Genomic DNA, 14,917 nt, shown 5'->3' with positions numbered 1-14,917 from the left:
CACTGACTCTGTTCCTGAACCATGTGCATTTTTTAAATATGTTATCTTAGGGGGGGTGGTTAGGAGCGGCACAGGGGTCTCCAACCTTGGCAACTTTAAGCCTGGCGGACTTCAACTCCCAGAATTCCCCAGCCAGCAAAGCTGCCAAGGTTGGAGATCTCTGCTCTGGCAGACCCAAACGGAGTCATACATTCCGCTAATAGTAAACATCGTACCGAGATCTGCATAGTTATTCTTGCAGGATTGCCTCTGTCCACAGAAATATAGCTGAAAGGCAGGTTCATTGCATCTGCGTAGGGTGTTTCCATTTTCTAGTGCAGCAAATGCATCGCAAGTATAGCGGTAAGTGATGAATCCATAGCTATCTCTGAAAAGAATAAGAATATTAAGGCGTTACAACCTTGTAGAGATATTGGTAAGGATATACCTCCCCCACAGAAATAAAGGGAAAGGTTTTTACTTCAAGTCGAACAAAATTGAACATCGAAATGTGTACAAATTTTGATAGTTAAAAAGTTTTGGCAACAATTGGAGGAAATGATATTTGAAATGATGGGGAAAGCAATAATATTGAGACCAGAAACTATATTACTGTTGCTAATTAAGGAAATAGAACCAACAAAATATGAGAAAGAATTGATTAGAATTATGATTATAATGGGTAGAATTATAATAGCCAGATATTGGAAATTAGATGTGAATTTTAGAATAGAAGAATGGTATTGTGAAATGTGGAAATTAGCTTTAAATGATAAAATGACATGTGATATTAAAATTAGAAATGGTGACTATAAAGAAGACATTTTCTGGAAAATTTGGAAACCATTTGTGGACTATGCGCTGGGAAAATTGGATGCTTCGGTACCTGTACCCCGAGAACGTGGATTTTGGCGATCATGAGGATATATCCGAAGAACCAAATCTTCCTTTCTTATGTATAGCACAGGGTGAAATATTGTACATGTTGTTTGTAATGTTAGTAATTTAAAATATAAAATGTTAAAAATAAAAAAAAATAAAAAAATTGAACATCGAAATAATGTAATAAAAGCATGAACAGAATGCTGGCAAGGCAAAACATTACATAGTAAATATTTACCAAAGATTGAGAGGAAGGTGGATAAAGGATAAAAGCTGGCAATAGCTTACAACTAGAACCCTTAAAAAGAAACTGAAGGCTTGATTTTGGCTGCTCAAGAGCAAGCTATTCAAACTAACGCAAACAAGGCCAGAACTGAAAAATCATCAAAGTGCAGATTTTTCAAAGAGGAAAAAAAAAACAGTAGATCATACAGTCCCAAAAGTGTTTTTTCAAAAGGGAACTGGACTTCCTTTTTTCTTTTCTTGAAGACCTTTCGCTTCTCATCCAAGAAGCTTCTTCAGTTCTCAGGAAGTCCTGTTCCCTTTTGAAAAAGTCCATTTGGGACAACCATGGCCTGGGTGACAGAGACTCTCCACAGACAAGTAGATCGTATACTTGTCCAGTTCACGCAAGAAAATCGCACAAACTGGCTATAAACCATGACATAACACAGTTGCAAAAACGATTCACTGACACATTTCTAAAAATGTTCAGGTGCCAGAAATGAAAAATTGGTGGGATATTTATCCTCGCACCTGCTTAGAGGATGTATTGTAAGTGTATATTTTAATATTTTAATGTATCATTTTGTTATATTAGATTTACCAAATACGGAATAACAGAGATTTGTTAGTGTTAGATAAATAAAGATGGCACTATTATAATAGAGGGGTTTAGAATATACCATAGTTGATTTATTTTACCGTTGTCAATATATAATTTTGCTCATTTCTTCCTGTGTTTATCTCTCTCTTTATTACTTTATGTTGCTGGTCATTGACCGAATAAATAAATAAATTTCACATTTCAAATCCTCACAGTAATCCTGACATATTTATTGATGGAACAAAACATCTCATCTATAGCTAGCTTCATAAACATGGGTTGGAGAGGAAAGAGAAGAGAAAATCACAGTTTGAACATTATTGCATTTTTATGGCCATTTTTCAAATCTCTGGGTCCCCCTCCCCCCAAAATGCAATATCCTGTCAGAGCTGAAGAAGCTCCTTGATGAGAAGCGAAACATCTTCAAAAGAAAAAAAGAGCCTGACGCATTCAGAGGAAACCCTGGTATTCTATGGAAAAGCAGCGAATGCCCTGAAAATTAGGGCTGTAGGAAAAAATGGGAACAATTTTACCGATTTTGTGATCTCTTAAGAGGCATCAGTAATGGGTGGTGCTTTTTCACGAGGCAACTGGACTTTCCTTTGTTTTTCCCTTGAAGACATTTTGCTTCTCATCCAAGAAGCTTCTTCCGTTCTGGCTGAAGGATGGAGAATGGAAGGATTTATAGTCAGTCAGAGTTGAAGAAGCTTCTTGGATGAGAAGCGAAACGTCTTCGAGAAAAAACAAAGCCCAGTTGCCTTTCGAACAAAGCATCTTTGGGACAATCTTGACCTGCATGATGGAGAATCTCTGCAGACCTCTCTGGGGGGAACCAAAGGGGAAAGGAAGAGTAATTTTACCCATCGTCCTGTAGATTCAGGGTACACTCCTCAATTTCACCGAAAACTTCAAACCGGTCCCTCAGTTCTGTTCGCGTAGCACCAGATCCAAGTCTACCGACATATATGACACGACGTTCTTCCTGTTCGTAAGAAGAAATGGTACATAATTTCTACATAAGTTAGCCCAAAATGGCAGGTAGGCCTTTGAGAAGCAACGCATCTTAGTATTGATGTAGGAGCCGTCACTGCCTAAATCCCTACAGATGTTCAGCAATGAGATGATCAAACATGCTTTTTCGGTTCCTCAGATTCTTTGACTATCCATCCACTTGATTTAACAGAATAACAGAGTGGGAAGGGACCTTGGAGGTCTTCTAGTCCAACCCCCTGCTCAGGTAGGAAACCTTACATCATTTTAGACTAATGGTTGTCTAATCTCATCTTAAAAATTTCCAGTGTTGGAGCATTCACAACTTCTGAAGGGAACTTCTGTTCCACTGATGAATTGTTCTCACTGTCAGGAAATTCCTCCTTAGTTCTAAGTTGCTTCTCTCCTAGATTAGTTTCCACCCATTGCTTCTTTGTCCTACCTTCAGGTGGTTTGGAGAATAGTTTGACTCCCTCTTCTTTGTGGCAGCCCCTGAGATATTGGAAGACTGCTCTTATGTCACCCCTAGTCCTTCTCTTCATTAGACTAGACATACCCAGTTCCTGCAACCGTTCTTCATATGTTTTAGCCTCCAGTCCCCTAATCATCTTTGTTGCTCTTCTCTGCACTCTTTCCAGAGTCTCCACATCTTTTTTCCATCTTGGCGACCAAAACTGGACACAGTATTCCAAGGGATTTAACTATTTAGCTGCTCTATTCTGGGCCGGGACACCTGTTCAGCTTTTCACTGGCATGTTTACTTGGAAGCGATAATCTTATTGTGAATATTTTAACCACTTTAAGATACCGGGGAAAGAAGTGGAAGATGGAACTATTCTTAGCGTTCCTCAGCCATTAAACCACCCGTCATTCCGAGAACAAGTTTAAAGATAGGCCAGTTAAATAAAAATAGTTAGATGGTGGCCAAGGAGAAACTCAAGGAGCAGGCGTTTTATTGCTGGGTTCAAAGGCTTATCAGTGTCAGGGTTATTCCGTGGCTGCTGAGGTTCTACTTGTTCTTCCTCTTTATCTAGGAACTAAAATAGGACTCAAAAGCTCTCTCAGGAATGTCAAGGACACGGCCTGAGTAAATAAATTGCTTTTACTGCAGATTGTAAGCAGTTGTAAGGACGAAGCTCAGCTTTTTTTAGCCTATGACTCCAGCTATGTATCTGTGCATATATATCCCTCAAGCGATTTTCCTCCTGCTATTATTATTTACTTTATTCATTAAACATGAAACTCAACTTCTTCTTCTTCTTCTTCTTCTTCTTCTTCTTCTTCTTCTTCTTCTTCTTCTTCTTCTTCTTCTTCTTCTTCTTCTTCTTCTTCTCCTTCTCCTCCTCCTCCTCCTCCTCCTCCTCCTCTTCCTTCTCCTTCCACTTCTTCTTCTTCTTCTTCTTCTTCTTCTTCTTCTTCTTCTTCTTCTTCTTCTTCTTCTTCTTCTTCTTCTTCTTCTTCTTCTCCTTCTCCTTCTCCTCCTCCTCCTCCTCCTCATCTTGTATTGCATTTCTCAAGCTGGCCTGTTAATGGTTCCTCGCTGTTTTTTTCATAACACTCGGGTTTCTCACTTGGCTAGCTCAGTTCTTCTCCCAAAACACCACTCCAACGTACAAACAGACACTCTACAACTCTTAGTTAAAACTGCCCCAGGTTTTAGAGCCTAAAAGGATGGCCACTCTGGGATTCTTCTACGAGAGATCTCTGCAAACTTTGGAAGTGCTGTTTAGACACAGCCAAGCTAATGAGGCAGATAGAAGGAGAATCTTTCCGTCTTTTATTTTCTTAAAAATACCTTGAAATGGGAGAGGATTCAGCTCATAAATCTGGAAACAGTAAAGACTGGCTCCTGTACAGTGAAATATATATTTTCTCCCCTGAATGTCTCACCGAAACAGAAACTTAACTGTGCCGAACCACTTGGTGAGAAACAATTCGGTTGACATTAGCTATTGAACCCAAATGACTGACCAGATGGAGCATGACAGCAAATTTTCTCATATACTCCCATTTCCGACAAAATACCTAAATTGGAAAAGGGCAAGAAAAACGCATGAAGTTTCACGCACCAACGTAGAGAACACGGTGGAGTTACGTGCTGCCAATAAGCTCCTTCCCATATGCTTCCCTGAAATTTGTCATGGGTTTAATTATTTTTGGGCTTTTATCTACCTTTTCTCTCTTGTTTAGAGAGAGGTGGTGGTGGAAAAACCCCACTCTGATTTTTTTTTTGTTTAAGAAAGAAAAAAGCTGGGGAAAGCACAATTAAGGGAATAAGTAAAAGAGTTCAAATGTAGAAATTGAAATTTAACGCCGAAAGGCACCATATGTCCTCCGAGCACAGGAAACATTTGAATTAGCTGTTTCTTTAAATGGCAAACGGTTGTGCCATTTGGAAGGCATCCTGCCTGTTGTGAGATTGTGGCACCAGCTTTTTAGAGCCTTGATCTTTCCGATCGTTTTCCTTTGCAGTCTTTCCTAGCTGAGCACAAGAATTGATCAGACGACTGAATATAAAGTCCCCCCCCCTTTTTTTTTTTTTTTTTGTGTCTTCAAGTCAGTGTCGATTCCTGGCAGCTGCCTGGACACGTCGTCGTATTTTTCTTGCCAAAGAAAGCGAATACAATCCTGAGTTGTATAAACAGAGGCATAGAATCAAAATCACGTGAAGTATTAGTACTGCTTTATAAAGCCTTAGTACCTGGAATTCTGCCTCCAGTTTTGGTTACCACGTTACAAAAAAGATGTTGAGACTTTGGAAAAAATGCAGAGAAGAGCAACTAAGATGATTAAAGGACCGGAGACTAAAACATAGGAAGAACGATTGCAGAAAATGAGTTTGGCTATGTTGTGGCCCGTCAGCGACCTGTGCAGCTAGTAGCTGATTCAGACAGCGAGGAGGCTGATTTGGTGCTGCGCCAGCAGCCTGTGCAGCTGGCACTTGAGTCGGACAGTGAGGAGGCTGGAGAAGATGTGGTGCCAGAGGTGGAGATTCAGCCAGAACCTCCAGAAGCTCCCTTAAGTGAAAAGGACAAAGAGGAGGAGCCTCTTCTCGATGCACGGGCGCGCAGAGCTGCCAAAAGGCAGGAGTGGTTCCTCAGGAGGAGGTCTCCTCGAGAGTAAGGCTTGGGGCTAATTGGCCACTCCCTTAGCCTATTTAAGGAGGAACGCCGACTGAAGCAATTTGCAGGGAACAACGTTCACATACCTTCATGTCTTGTCTTGCTTATCTTATCAGCTTCCTGCAAATTGCTTCTGGGCATTCTGCCAACCACAGTAAGCTTTCATTATTATTCTTCGAATTCTTGGCAGCTGTTAATGCAGTTAATTAACAGCCGTTGTTGTAAAAAACTGGTTTATTTAGTAAACTAAAGTTTGAACGGACTTTGTGTGTGCTGCGTTCTTTGGGGTCTGTAGTTGGGGCAGAACAGGCTAGTCTAGAGAAAGGAAAGACTAGAGGTGACATGATAGCAGTCTTCCAATATCTCAGGGGTTGCTACCAAGAAGAGGGAGTCAAGCTATTCTCCAAAGCACCTGAGGGTAGGACAAGAAGCAATAAGGATGGAAACTAATCAAGGAGAGAAGCAACCTGGAACTAAGGAGAAACTTCCTAACAGTGAGGACAATTAACCAGTGGAACAGAAGTTGCCACCAGAAGTTGTAGGTGCTCCATCACGGGAGGTTTTTAAGAAGAGACTGGAAAACTATTTGTCTGAAATGGTCTAGGGTCTCCTGCTTGAGCAGGGGGTTGGACTAGATGACCTCCAGGGTCCCTTCCAGCTCTATCCTGATTGAATTAAAATGACAGTGTTATCTGCATAGAGCTTACAACTGCTTTCTGCCGCTCTCTTTCTCTCTGCTTTGCCCTTTCGGATTCTCGTTTTTCGTATTCTTTGCGATATTCTTCCCTCTTCAGCCTCTCGTGCTGATATTCCTCGTAGCTGTCGTATCTAGGAAACAAATGTGAATTGTTGAAATCAAAGGCCCAGATTTCCCCAAGGAGGCAAATGAACAAAGCCAGCCTCATCCTTTGCATTCTGTTGGCTTTTTTTTTTTTTTTTAAATATTTTTGGGCATATGCAAAACCAAGCAAACTTAAGTCAACTATCTGCAGATCCCTCAAATATCCTCAGATACAGACTCCTCACATATCAAATATCATCCCTCATATATGTACAGACCCCTCAAGTCCTGGACATAAACTGTTTCAAATTTCCCCCTCAAGACGATGCCACAGGGCATTGCACACCAAACAACTAGGACAGGTGTCATTCCACCCCTCCCATGCCATTACTCTGCTAAACAACTACACTGTCTCATGCCCTGGGATAACAAATCACGTAGAAAAGCTGTGCTACCATTATCCTTCTCATCTTTCCTACCACCTATTTCCTTAGATCTTTACGACCGTAACTTATTGTTGTATCTCACTATTTATGTTGCTTTTATTTAGTGCCCTGGCAAGATTTATGTTGATTGCTTATTGAGTATCCTATGACTATCACTGAGGGTTATATCTCATGATTTATGATTATGATTTATCACTTGTGGCTTGCATGTACACTGAGAGGTTCTGCACCGGAGACAAATTCCTTGTGTGTGTCAAGTCACACTTGGCCAATAAAGAATTCTATTCTATTCTATTCTATTCTATTCTATTCTATTCTATTCTATTCTATTCTATTCTATTCTATTCTATTCTATTCCATTCCATTCCATTCCATTCCATTCCATTCTAATATTCTATTCTATTCTATTCTATTCTATTCTATTCTATTCTATTCTATTCTATTCTATTCTATTCCATTCCATTCCATTCCATTCCATTCCATTCCAATATTCTATTCTATTCTATTCTATTCTATTCTATTCTATTCTATTCTATTCTATTCTATTCTATTCTATTCTATTCTATTCCATTCCATTCCATTCCATTCCAATTTCCTATTCTATTCTATTCCATTCTATTCCATTCCATTCCATTCCATTCCATTCCATTCCATTCTATTCTATTCTATTCTATTCTATTCTATTCTATTCTATTCTATTCTATTCTATTCTATTCTATTCCATTCCATTCCATTCCATTCCATTCCATTCCATTCCATTCCATTCCATTCCATTCCATTCCATTCTATTCTATTCTATTCCATTCCATTCCATTCCATTCCAATTTCCTATTCTATTCTATTCCATTCCATTCCATTCCATTCCATTCCATTCCAATATTCTATTCTATTCTATTCTATTCTATTCTATTCTATTCTATTCTACTCTACTCTACTCTACTCTACTCTACTCTACTCTACTCTACTCTACTCTACTCTATTCTATTCTGAACTTCATTCTACTCTACTCTACTCTGACCATAGGGTGATTGACCTGGATGTGATCTTGAATGTAAGGGAGAACCTCTATTTGCCTGGGTTCTACAATAACTCAACTCATAATAGTAAGATCTGTAAGGTAAATACATGTTTTTTAAAAAACACCAGGTTAGCTAGAAAGTGCCTCTCATATACCATTAACCATACCATACCATGACATAAATTATGACTATTTTTCATGCTTAGGACCACTGCAGCATCCACAGGGTCAGGTGATCCAAATTTGGATGCTTGGCAACTGGTTCATATTTAGATAAGGTAAAGGTAAAGGTTCCCCTCGCACATATGTGCTAGTCGTTCCTGACTCTAGGGGGCGGTGCTCATCTCCGTTTCAAAGCCGAAGAGCCAGCACTGTCCGAAGACGTCTCTGTGGTCCTGTGGCTGGCATGTCTCAACACCAAAGGCGCACGGAATGCTGTTCCCTTCCCACCAAAGTGGTGCCTATTTACCTACTCGCATTTGCATGCTTTCGAACTGCTTAGGTGAGGCAAGAAAGGGAGCTCATCCTGTTGTGCAGAGCTCGGGTCTCAAAACCGGGCTGTTAGCTCTCCAGCTGACAAGCCCAATGTCTTTAACCCCTGAACCCCCTTCACAGTCAAAATAAATTCCTCCTCATTCAAGGAATAACATATATTGTACGCAGATATCAAATTTATTTATTTATTTATTTAACTGAAGGAAAGTTATAAATATGCAAGAGAACCAAAATGAAAGTAAAATACATTCACATTGGCGGTAATATTACGGAAAGTAATGGAAGTGAAAATAGAATGCTTTTATATATATTGAATACTTTTGAATGCTTCTATATCATTCTAACCTATCTATCATATCTCTCTCTCTTTCTCTATCCATCTATAAATCCATCTATCCATCTCTCTACCTATCACTATCTATCACTCTCTCATCTCTATTTATCTATCATTATCTATCTATCTCTATCACTATCTATCATCTATCTCTCTTCCTATCTATCTCTATCTCACTATCTCTATCTCTATCTTTCTATCATTTATGTATCATCTCTATCAGTCTCCATCTCTATCTCTCTATCATCTATGTATCATCTATCTATCTCTATCTATCTATCTATCTATCTATCTATCTATCTATCTATCTATCTATCTATCTCTACCTATCATTTATCTCTCTATCTCTATCTCTATCTCTCTATCTCTATCTCTATTTCTATTATTTATATCACCACTATATCAGTCTCCATCTTTATTTATCTGTATATCTATGCATCATCTATGTATCATCTATCTATCTCTCTATTTATCTATCTACCTCACTCTACCTATCATCTCTATCTCTATCTCTATTTATATTATTTATATCATTTCTATCTGTCTCCATCTTTATTTATCTATCTATCTATCTATCTATCTATGTATCATCTATGTCTATCTATCTATCTATCTATCTATCTATCTATCTATCTATCTGTCTGTCTGTCTGTCTATCTCACTCTACCTATCATCTATCTCTCTATCTCTATCTCCATCTCTATTTCTATTATTTATATCATCTCGATCTCAGTCTCCATCTTTATTTATCTATATATCTATGTATCATCTATCTATCCATCCATCCATCCATCCATCCATCCATCCATCCATCCATCCATCTCTATTTATCTATCTGTCTGTCTATCTCACTATTGCTCTCTCTCACACACACACACACTCTATCTCTCTAACTCTATCATCTATGTATCATCTCTCTCTCTCATCTCTCTCTCTCTCTCTCTCTCTCCAGTATATCATCCTTTGCATGCTTTGCTAGGGGGGGCTGGAGCTGGGACAAGTCACAAGAACTCAATGCACCGCGTGCTGCTCAGGTCTCGAACAGGGGCTGACAAACTCTCCAGCTGACAAGCTGATCCATCACCCCCTCTTGCAAACTGAAATTAGCTTCCTACCAAAGAATGTACTGATGAAACACAGGCCTTCTAACTTTCCCGAAAGCGAGCCTTGTCTTTCATTAAGTGAAATCCCACCATCCCCTCACAGTTACCTTGAGGAGGAGCGTTTGCCGGGCGACCTTGACCTCGAACGGGAATACGGAGCGTGGGAACAATGCCTGCACTGTAGGAAGGGTCTCGACTGAGAGCGTAGCCTTTGGAACCGTTGAGCGAACGAGTTGGGGGGAGACCCCGAATCTCTGCACGGAGAATCCAGGGAAGAGCAGGAAGGTGACAAATCAAATAAGGTGTAGCCTTGTATCTTTTCGTTTTCCTCTTCGCTGTCATCCAAAAAACCCTCCATGGCTAGTCCCGAATTTATAAACATAGATAGCTTAGAGAACTGTTCATCGCTATAATGACCGTCGTCCCTCAGATCGCTGGTTTTAGTGGCCTCTTCCTCAAAAACAGCTTGGCTAGGGTGACCAAAATGCTTGTTGAGTTCGGCCCGGATCTCCTGGTCTTGGAGCTGTTTCCGGTTGTTGGATGGTAAGTCCTGCTTTCTCGCCTGAGAACTTTCTCTCTCATCCTCCTGGTTGTTTTGCTCGAAGGAAGAACAAATATGGCACCAGTGTCCGGGCAGGCAGCCTGTTAATTCAACCTGACTGGAATTCTGTAGTTCCCAGGAACGGTTGATGCATCGTTCTGTCTTAGAAATGACCAACTGACAGTAATCGTGGTCGCCGAACAGTCTCAAACCGAGCCGCCTCGCCTTCCTCTCCTCTTGACCCAGGGGCAGCCCACTTGTCTTGCTCAGCTGCGCGTACAGCTCCGACTGCTCTGGAACCTTCCAGAACAAATTATGTCCTTGAGAGATGGAAGACTCACCGCAGCGAGGTTTCGGGGAAAGTGGCATAACAGTCTGGCATGAGGCCTTGGGCTTTGGTGAAGTCCTAAAAGGGTTTTCTTGGCTGGCCTTATGAGGAGGGGTGGTAGGTGGAGTTAGGCCTAAAATACAAAAGGAGGAAGGGAAAGCGGGGAGGAAGGAGAAACCCAGGTTAATCCATGCTTCATATTGCAACCAGTTGCGGTCACCGTACTGCAAAAAAGACGTTGAGACTTTGGAAAAAGTGCAGAGAAGATCAAAGGCCTGGAGACTAAAACATATGGAACATATAAGAGCCACGGTGGCGCAGTGGTTAGAGTGTAGCACTGCAGGCTACTTCAGCTGACTGCTAGCTGCAGTTCGACAGTTCAAATCTCACCGGCTCAGTATTGACTCAGTCTTCCATCCTTCCGAGGTGGGTAAAATGAGGACCCAGATTATTGGGGCCAATATGCTGACTCTGTAAACCGCTTAGAGAGGGTTGTAAAAGCACTGTAAAGCAGTATATAAGTCTAAGTGCTATTGCTATTGCTACGAATGGCTGTAGGATTTGGGTTTGGCTAGTCTAAAGAAAAGAAGAATTAGGGGTGACATGATACTAGTATTCCAGCCTTTGATGGGCTGCCCCAAAGAGGAGGGGGTCAAGTTATTCTCCAAAGCACCAGAAGGCAGGGCAAGAAACAATGGTTGGAAACTAATCTAAGAGAGAAGCAACCTGGAATTAAGGAGAAACTTCCTAACAGTGAGGATAATTAACCAGTGGAACAGCTTGCCACCAGAAATCGTGGGCGCTCCATTCTGTTCTGTTCTGTTCTGTTCTGTTCTGTTCTGTTCTGTTCTGTTCTATTCTATTCTATTCTATTCTATTCTATTCTATTCTATTCTATTCTATTCTATTCTATTCTATTCACTCCATTAATTATTCTATTCTATTCTATTCTATTCTATTCTATTCTATTCTATTCTATTCTATTCTATTCTATTCTATTCCATTCCATTCCATTCCATTCCATTCCATTCTAATTTTCTATTCTATTCTATTCTGTTCTATTCTGTTCTATTCTGTTCTATTCCGTTCCATTCCATTCCATTCCATTCCATTCCCTCCATTAATTATTCTATTCTATTCTATTCTATTCTATTCTATTCTATTCTATTCTATTCCATTCCATTCCATTCCATTCCATTCCACTCTATTCTTTCTATTCTATTCTGTATTATTTATATATTATCTGTTCCGTTCCGTTCTACTCTACTCTACTCTATATACTTTAGGGTTAGTGTTAGGGTAGGCCACTCAGCTGGTTCCAAGGGAGGGCTAGTCCAGTACCTTAACCAGTAAGCCACACCAGAGCTTCCTTTTAACTGTATTTCACCATTTTAATCTTCAGAGTAATATTTCAAAATATTTACTCTTCAGCGCTAAAGCTAGTAGCCTCTCTTGTTCAGTATCCCCGCGGTATTTTGAAACCATTTGATTTATTCACCTTCCCTCTTTATGCAACATGGATCCTACCATTTTATAAATAAAATGAAACTGAATCCGCTACAGTGCAATTGTAAACTGTAAATCTACATGATCAAGGGATACATATAGCCTTTTGCGCTTATTCGCTCTTTTTAAAGCCAGATACGGTCATCCAAACAACAGAACTTGCCCCCCCACCCAAAAAACCCCAACAAACCTGACATGAATGAAAGAAAACATGAATTATACACTGTTGAAAAGAGACAGCAAGGTGCAAAACATTATACTATACCAGTGATGGCTAACCTTTTTGCCATTGAATGCCAAAAGGGGGGGAGCACGGGGGGGGGTGTCACGTGCGCGTGTGCCCACACCAATAATTCAATGCGCCCCAACTTCCCACTCTCTCACGCTTTTGGCACAAGATGGCATGGTGGGCCCGGTAGGCCCATTTTTCGCCCTCCCCAGCCTCTGGAGCCTGGGGATGGCAAAAACGGCCTTCTGCACACCCCCGGAGGCCCTCTGGAGGCCGGAAACGGCCTGTTTGCCGACTTACAGTGGGACTGGAAGTCCCATTGTTTGCTCTCCCCAGGCTCCAGAGCCTTTCTAGGAGCCTGGGGAGGACGAAAACAGCCTCTCCCCCCAGAGGCAGGAAACATCCCATTTGCCGACTTTCGGTGGGCCCAGAAGGCCTGAAAATCAGGTGGCATGTGCACACCGGAGCTGAGCTAGGGCAACGCTCACATGCCCACCGATATGGCTCCACATGCCACCTGTGGCACGTGTGCCATAGGTTCGCCATCATGGTACTATACTATATAGAGGGAAATGTTATGTTACAGACGGGCAGCCGTGATCGTGATTTGCAGCAACACTTTTGACTTGTGAGGTTAATTAACAGTCACCCACTGCTACCCCTGCGCAGAACACACTTGTGGCACTGCAACTTTGTAAGAAAACTGCGTGCGGGGATGATCGTGAAATTGAAACGGCAGGTAAGCCATCTAAATTGCCCCGGTGCTCCTCGAGCCTCACAAAAGAAAAGCTGAACTTTACCTTCCATTTAACAAATAGAGGCTTAAGTAAATAAAGAGGAGACAAATGTCAGATCAATAACGGTTTCCCCTCACAGCATGTTAATTTCCTCTGCGATTTGCCTCTTTGTAGAAAGGAAAGATCACGCACGCAACAGCCTCGCCGAAATCCTCCCATGATAGAAGTCAAACTCTTTCGTCTCCGAGGTTTAGTTTCGTGCAGGAAGTGTTTGCAAACCCTTCTGGCTCCTTTCTGAGTTCATCAAAGGGGGTGTCGCATTCCCTGGCTCACATATACACAGACACAACTTTTTAAATTTTATTATTATTATTTTTTTTACTTTAACATACAGTAGTGGCCAAAATTTTGAAAACCTTTTGGGAAAAGTGTATTTTTTAAAACTAGCTACCGTGTTTCCTCGAAAATAAGACCTCCCTGGATAATAAGCCCTATCCCCAAAATAAATCCTCCCCCGAAAATAAGCCCTCCCTGAAAATATTTAAACGCATTTGCAGCCCCGCCATTTCCGCTGGTTACGGTTAGGGAGACAGAGCTAGAAATCAGGTAAGATGGCAAGAGGAGCCCCGTCTTGCTCCATGCGCCCCAAAATAATAAGACCTCCCCCAAAATAAGGTCAAGCACTTATTTCAGGGTTCAAAAAAATATAAGACAGGGTCTTATTTTCGGGGAAACACGGTAATAACACCACTTTTTTTTTCCTTTGGAGTAGTACCATAAAATTATATATCAATGGAAAGATAATTGAATCAAGAATGTCATCCAATAACTTTTAGGAAGGATTTGCTATTAGAATAGGAGTTACAGTATAGAGAAGAAAAGTGAAACACGTAGAAAAAAAATGAGATATACAAAAATTATCACCATAGAAAAAATGAGATATACAAAAATTATCACCATGTCAGTGAATACTTAGTTGGGCAACCTTTAGCATGAATGATGGCCTTACAACGTCTTCCCATGGAGTGAACCAAGTCTTTGAGTTCTGCAGCTGTTCTCATGTGAAACCAAGATGGAATGGTGGCTTCTATTAACTGGGTTTTATTGCTGGGTCGCAAGTTCTGAGTAACCAGTTTCTTTAGTCAGCTGCATAGATTTTCCATTGGGATAAGAAGGTCTGGGCTATTCCCAGGCCATTCCAGCAGTGGAATAGGATTCTCTTGAAACTCCAAAAAAAAAAAAAAGTGGTGTTATTAGCCATCAAATCTCAAAAATACACTTTTCCCAAAAGGTTTCCACAATTTTGGCCACGACTGAATTACAACTTGTCTTCAAAAGTTTCGGGTGCTCCATCACCAGAGGTCTTTAAGAACAGATCGGACAGCTTGAGGCTGGTCCCTTTCAGCTCTATTCTGTATGTTATTCTGTATTCTATAGTGTTGGGAATCAAAACTTTCCAGTTATGAGATGCACTTTCTTCATGAGATTGAAGGAGACTCATAAACTGTCATGAGGGGAAATGCTTACAGAATACTGTAATATTTTTCCAGAAACTGTAGATATTTCCTGCTTTGTGCTCCAAAACAACTTAACTGATGCA

The 14,917-nt window shown here is 40.7% G+C and overlaps 1 protein-coding gene across 3 annotated transcripts in view; it reads right to left on the bottom strand.

Annotated features, from left to right (window-relative positions):
- Window positions 1-14,917, bottom strand: part of PPARGC1A (PPARG coactivator 1 alpha) — a 523,380-nt gene that overhangs the window by 3,946 nt on the left and 504,517 nt on the right. For all 3 annotated transcript variants that reach the window (XM_087875545.1, XM_060688913.2, XM_060688912.2), the window contains 4 exons: window positions 10,084-10,978; window positions 6,507-6,627; window positions 2,548-2,669; window positions 216-367 (listed from right to left, as the gene is read on the bottom strand). In XM_087875545.1, coding sequence (XP_087731671.1) covers window positions 216-367; window positions 2,548-2,669; window positions 6,507-6,627; window positions 10,084-10,978 — 1,290 coding nt within the window. The remainder of the gene's footprint in view (window positions 1-215; window positions 368-2,547; window positions 2,670-6,506; window positions 6,628-10,083; window positions 10,979-14,917) is intronic.

The sequence above is a fragment of the Pantherophis guttatus genome, chromosome 8 (genome assembly GCF_059756535.1).
Source record: "Pantherophis guttatus breed Tessera chromosome 8, ASM5975653v1, whole genome shotgun sequence".
Classification (NCBI taxonomy): domain Eukaryota; kingdom Metazoa; phylum Chordata; class Lepidosauria; order Squamata; family Colubridae; genus Pantherophis; species Pantherophis guttatus.
This window is presented reverse-complemented; position numbering and strand designations above follow the sequence as displayed.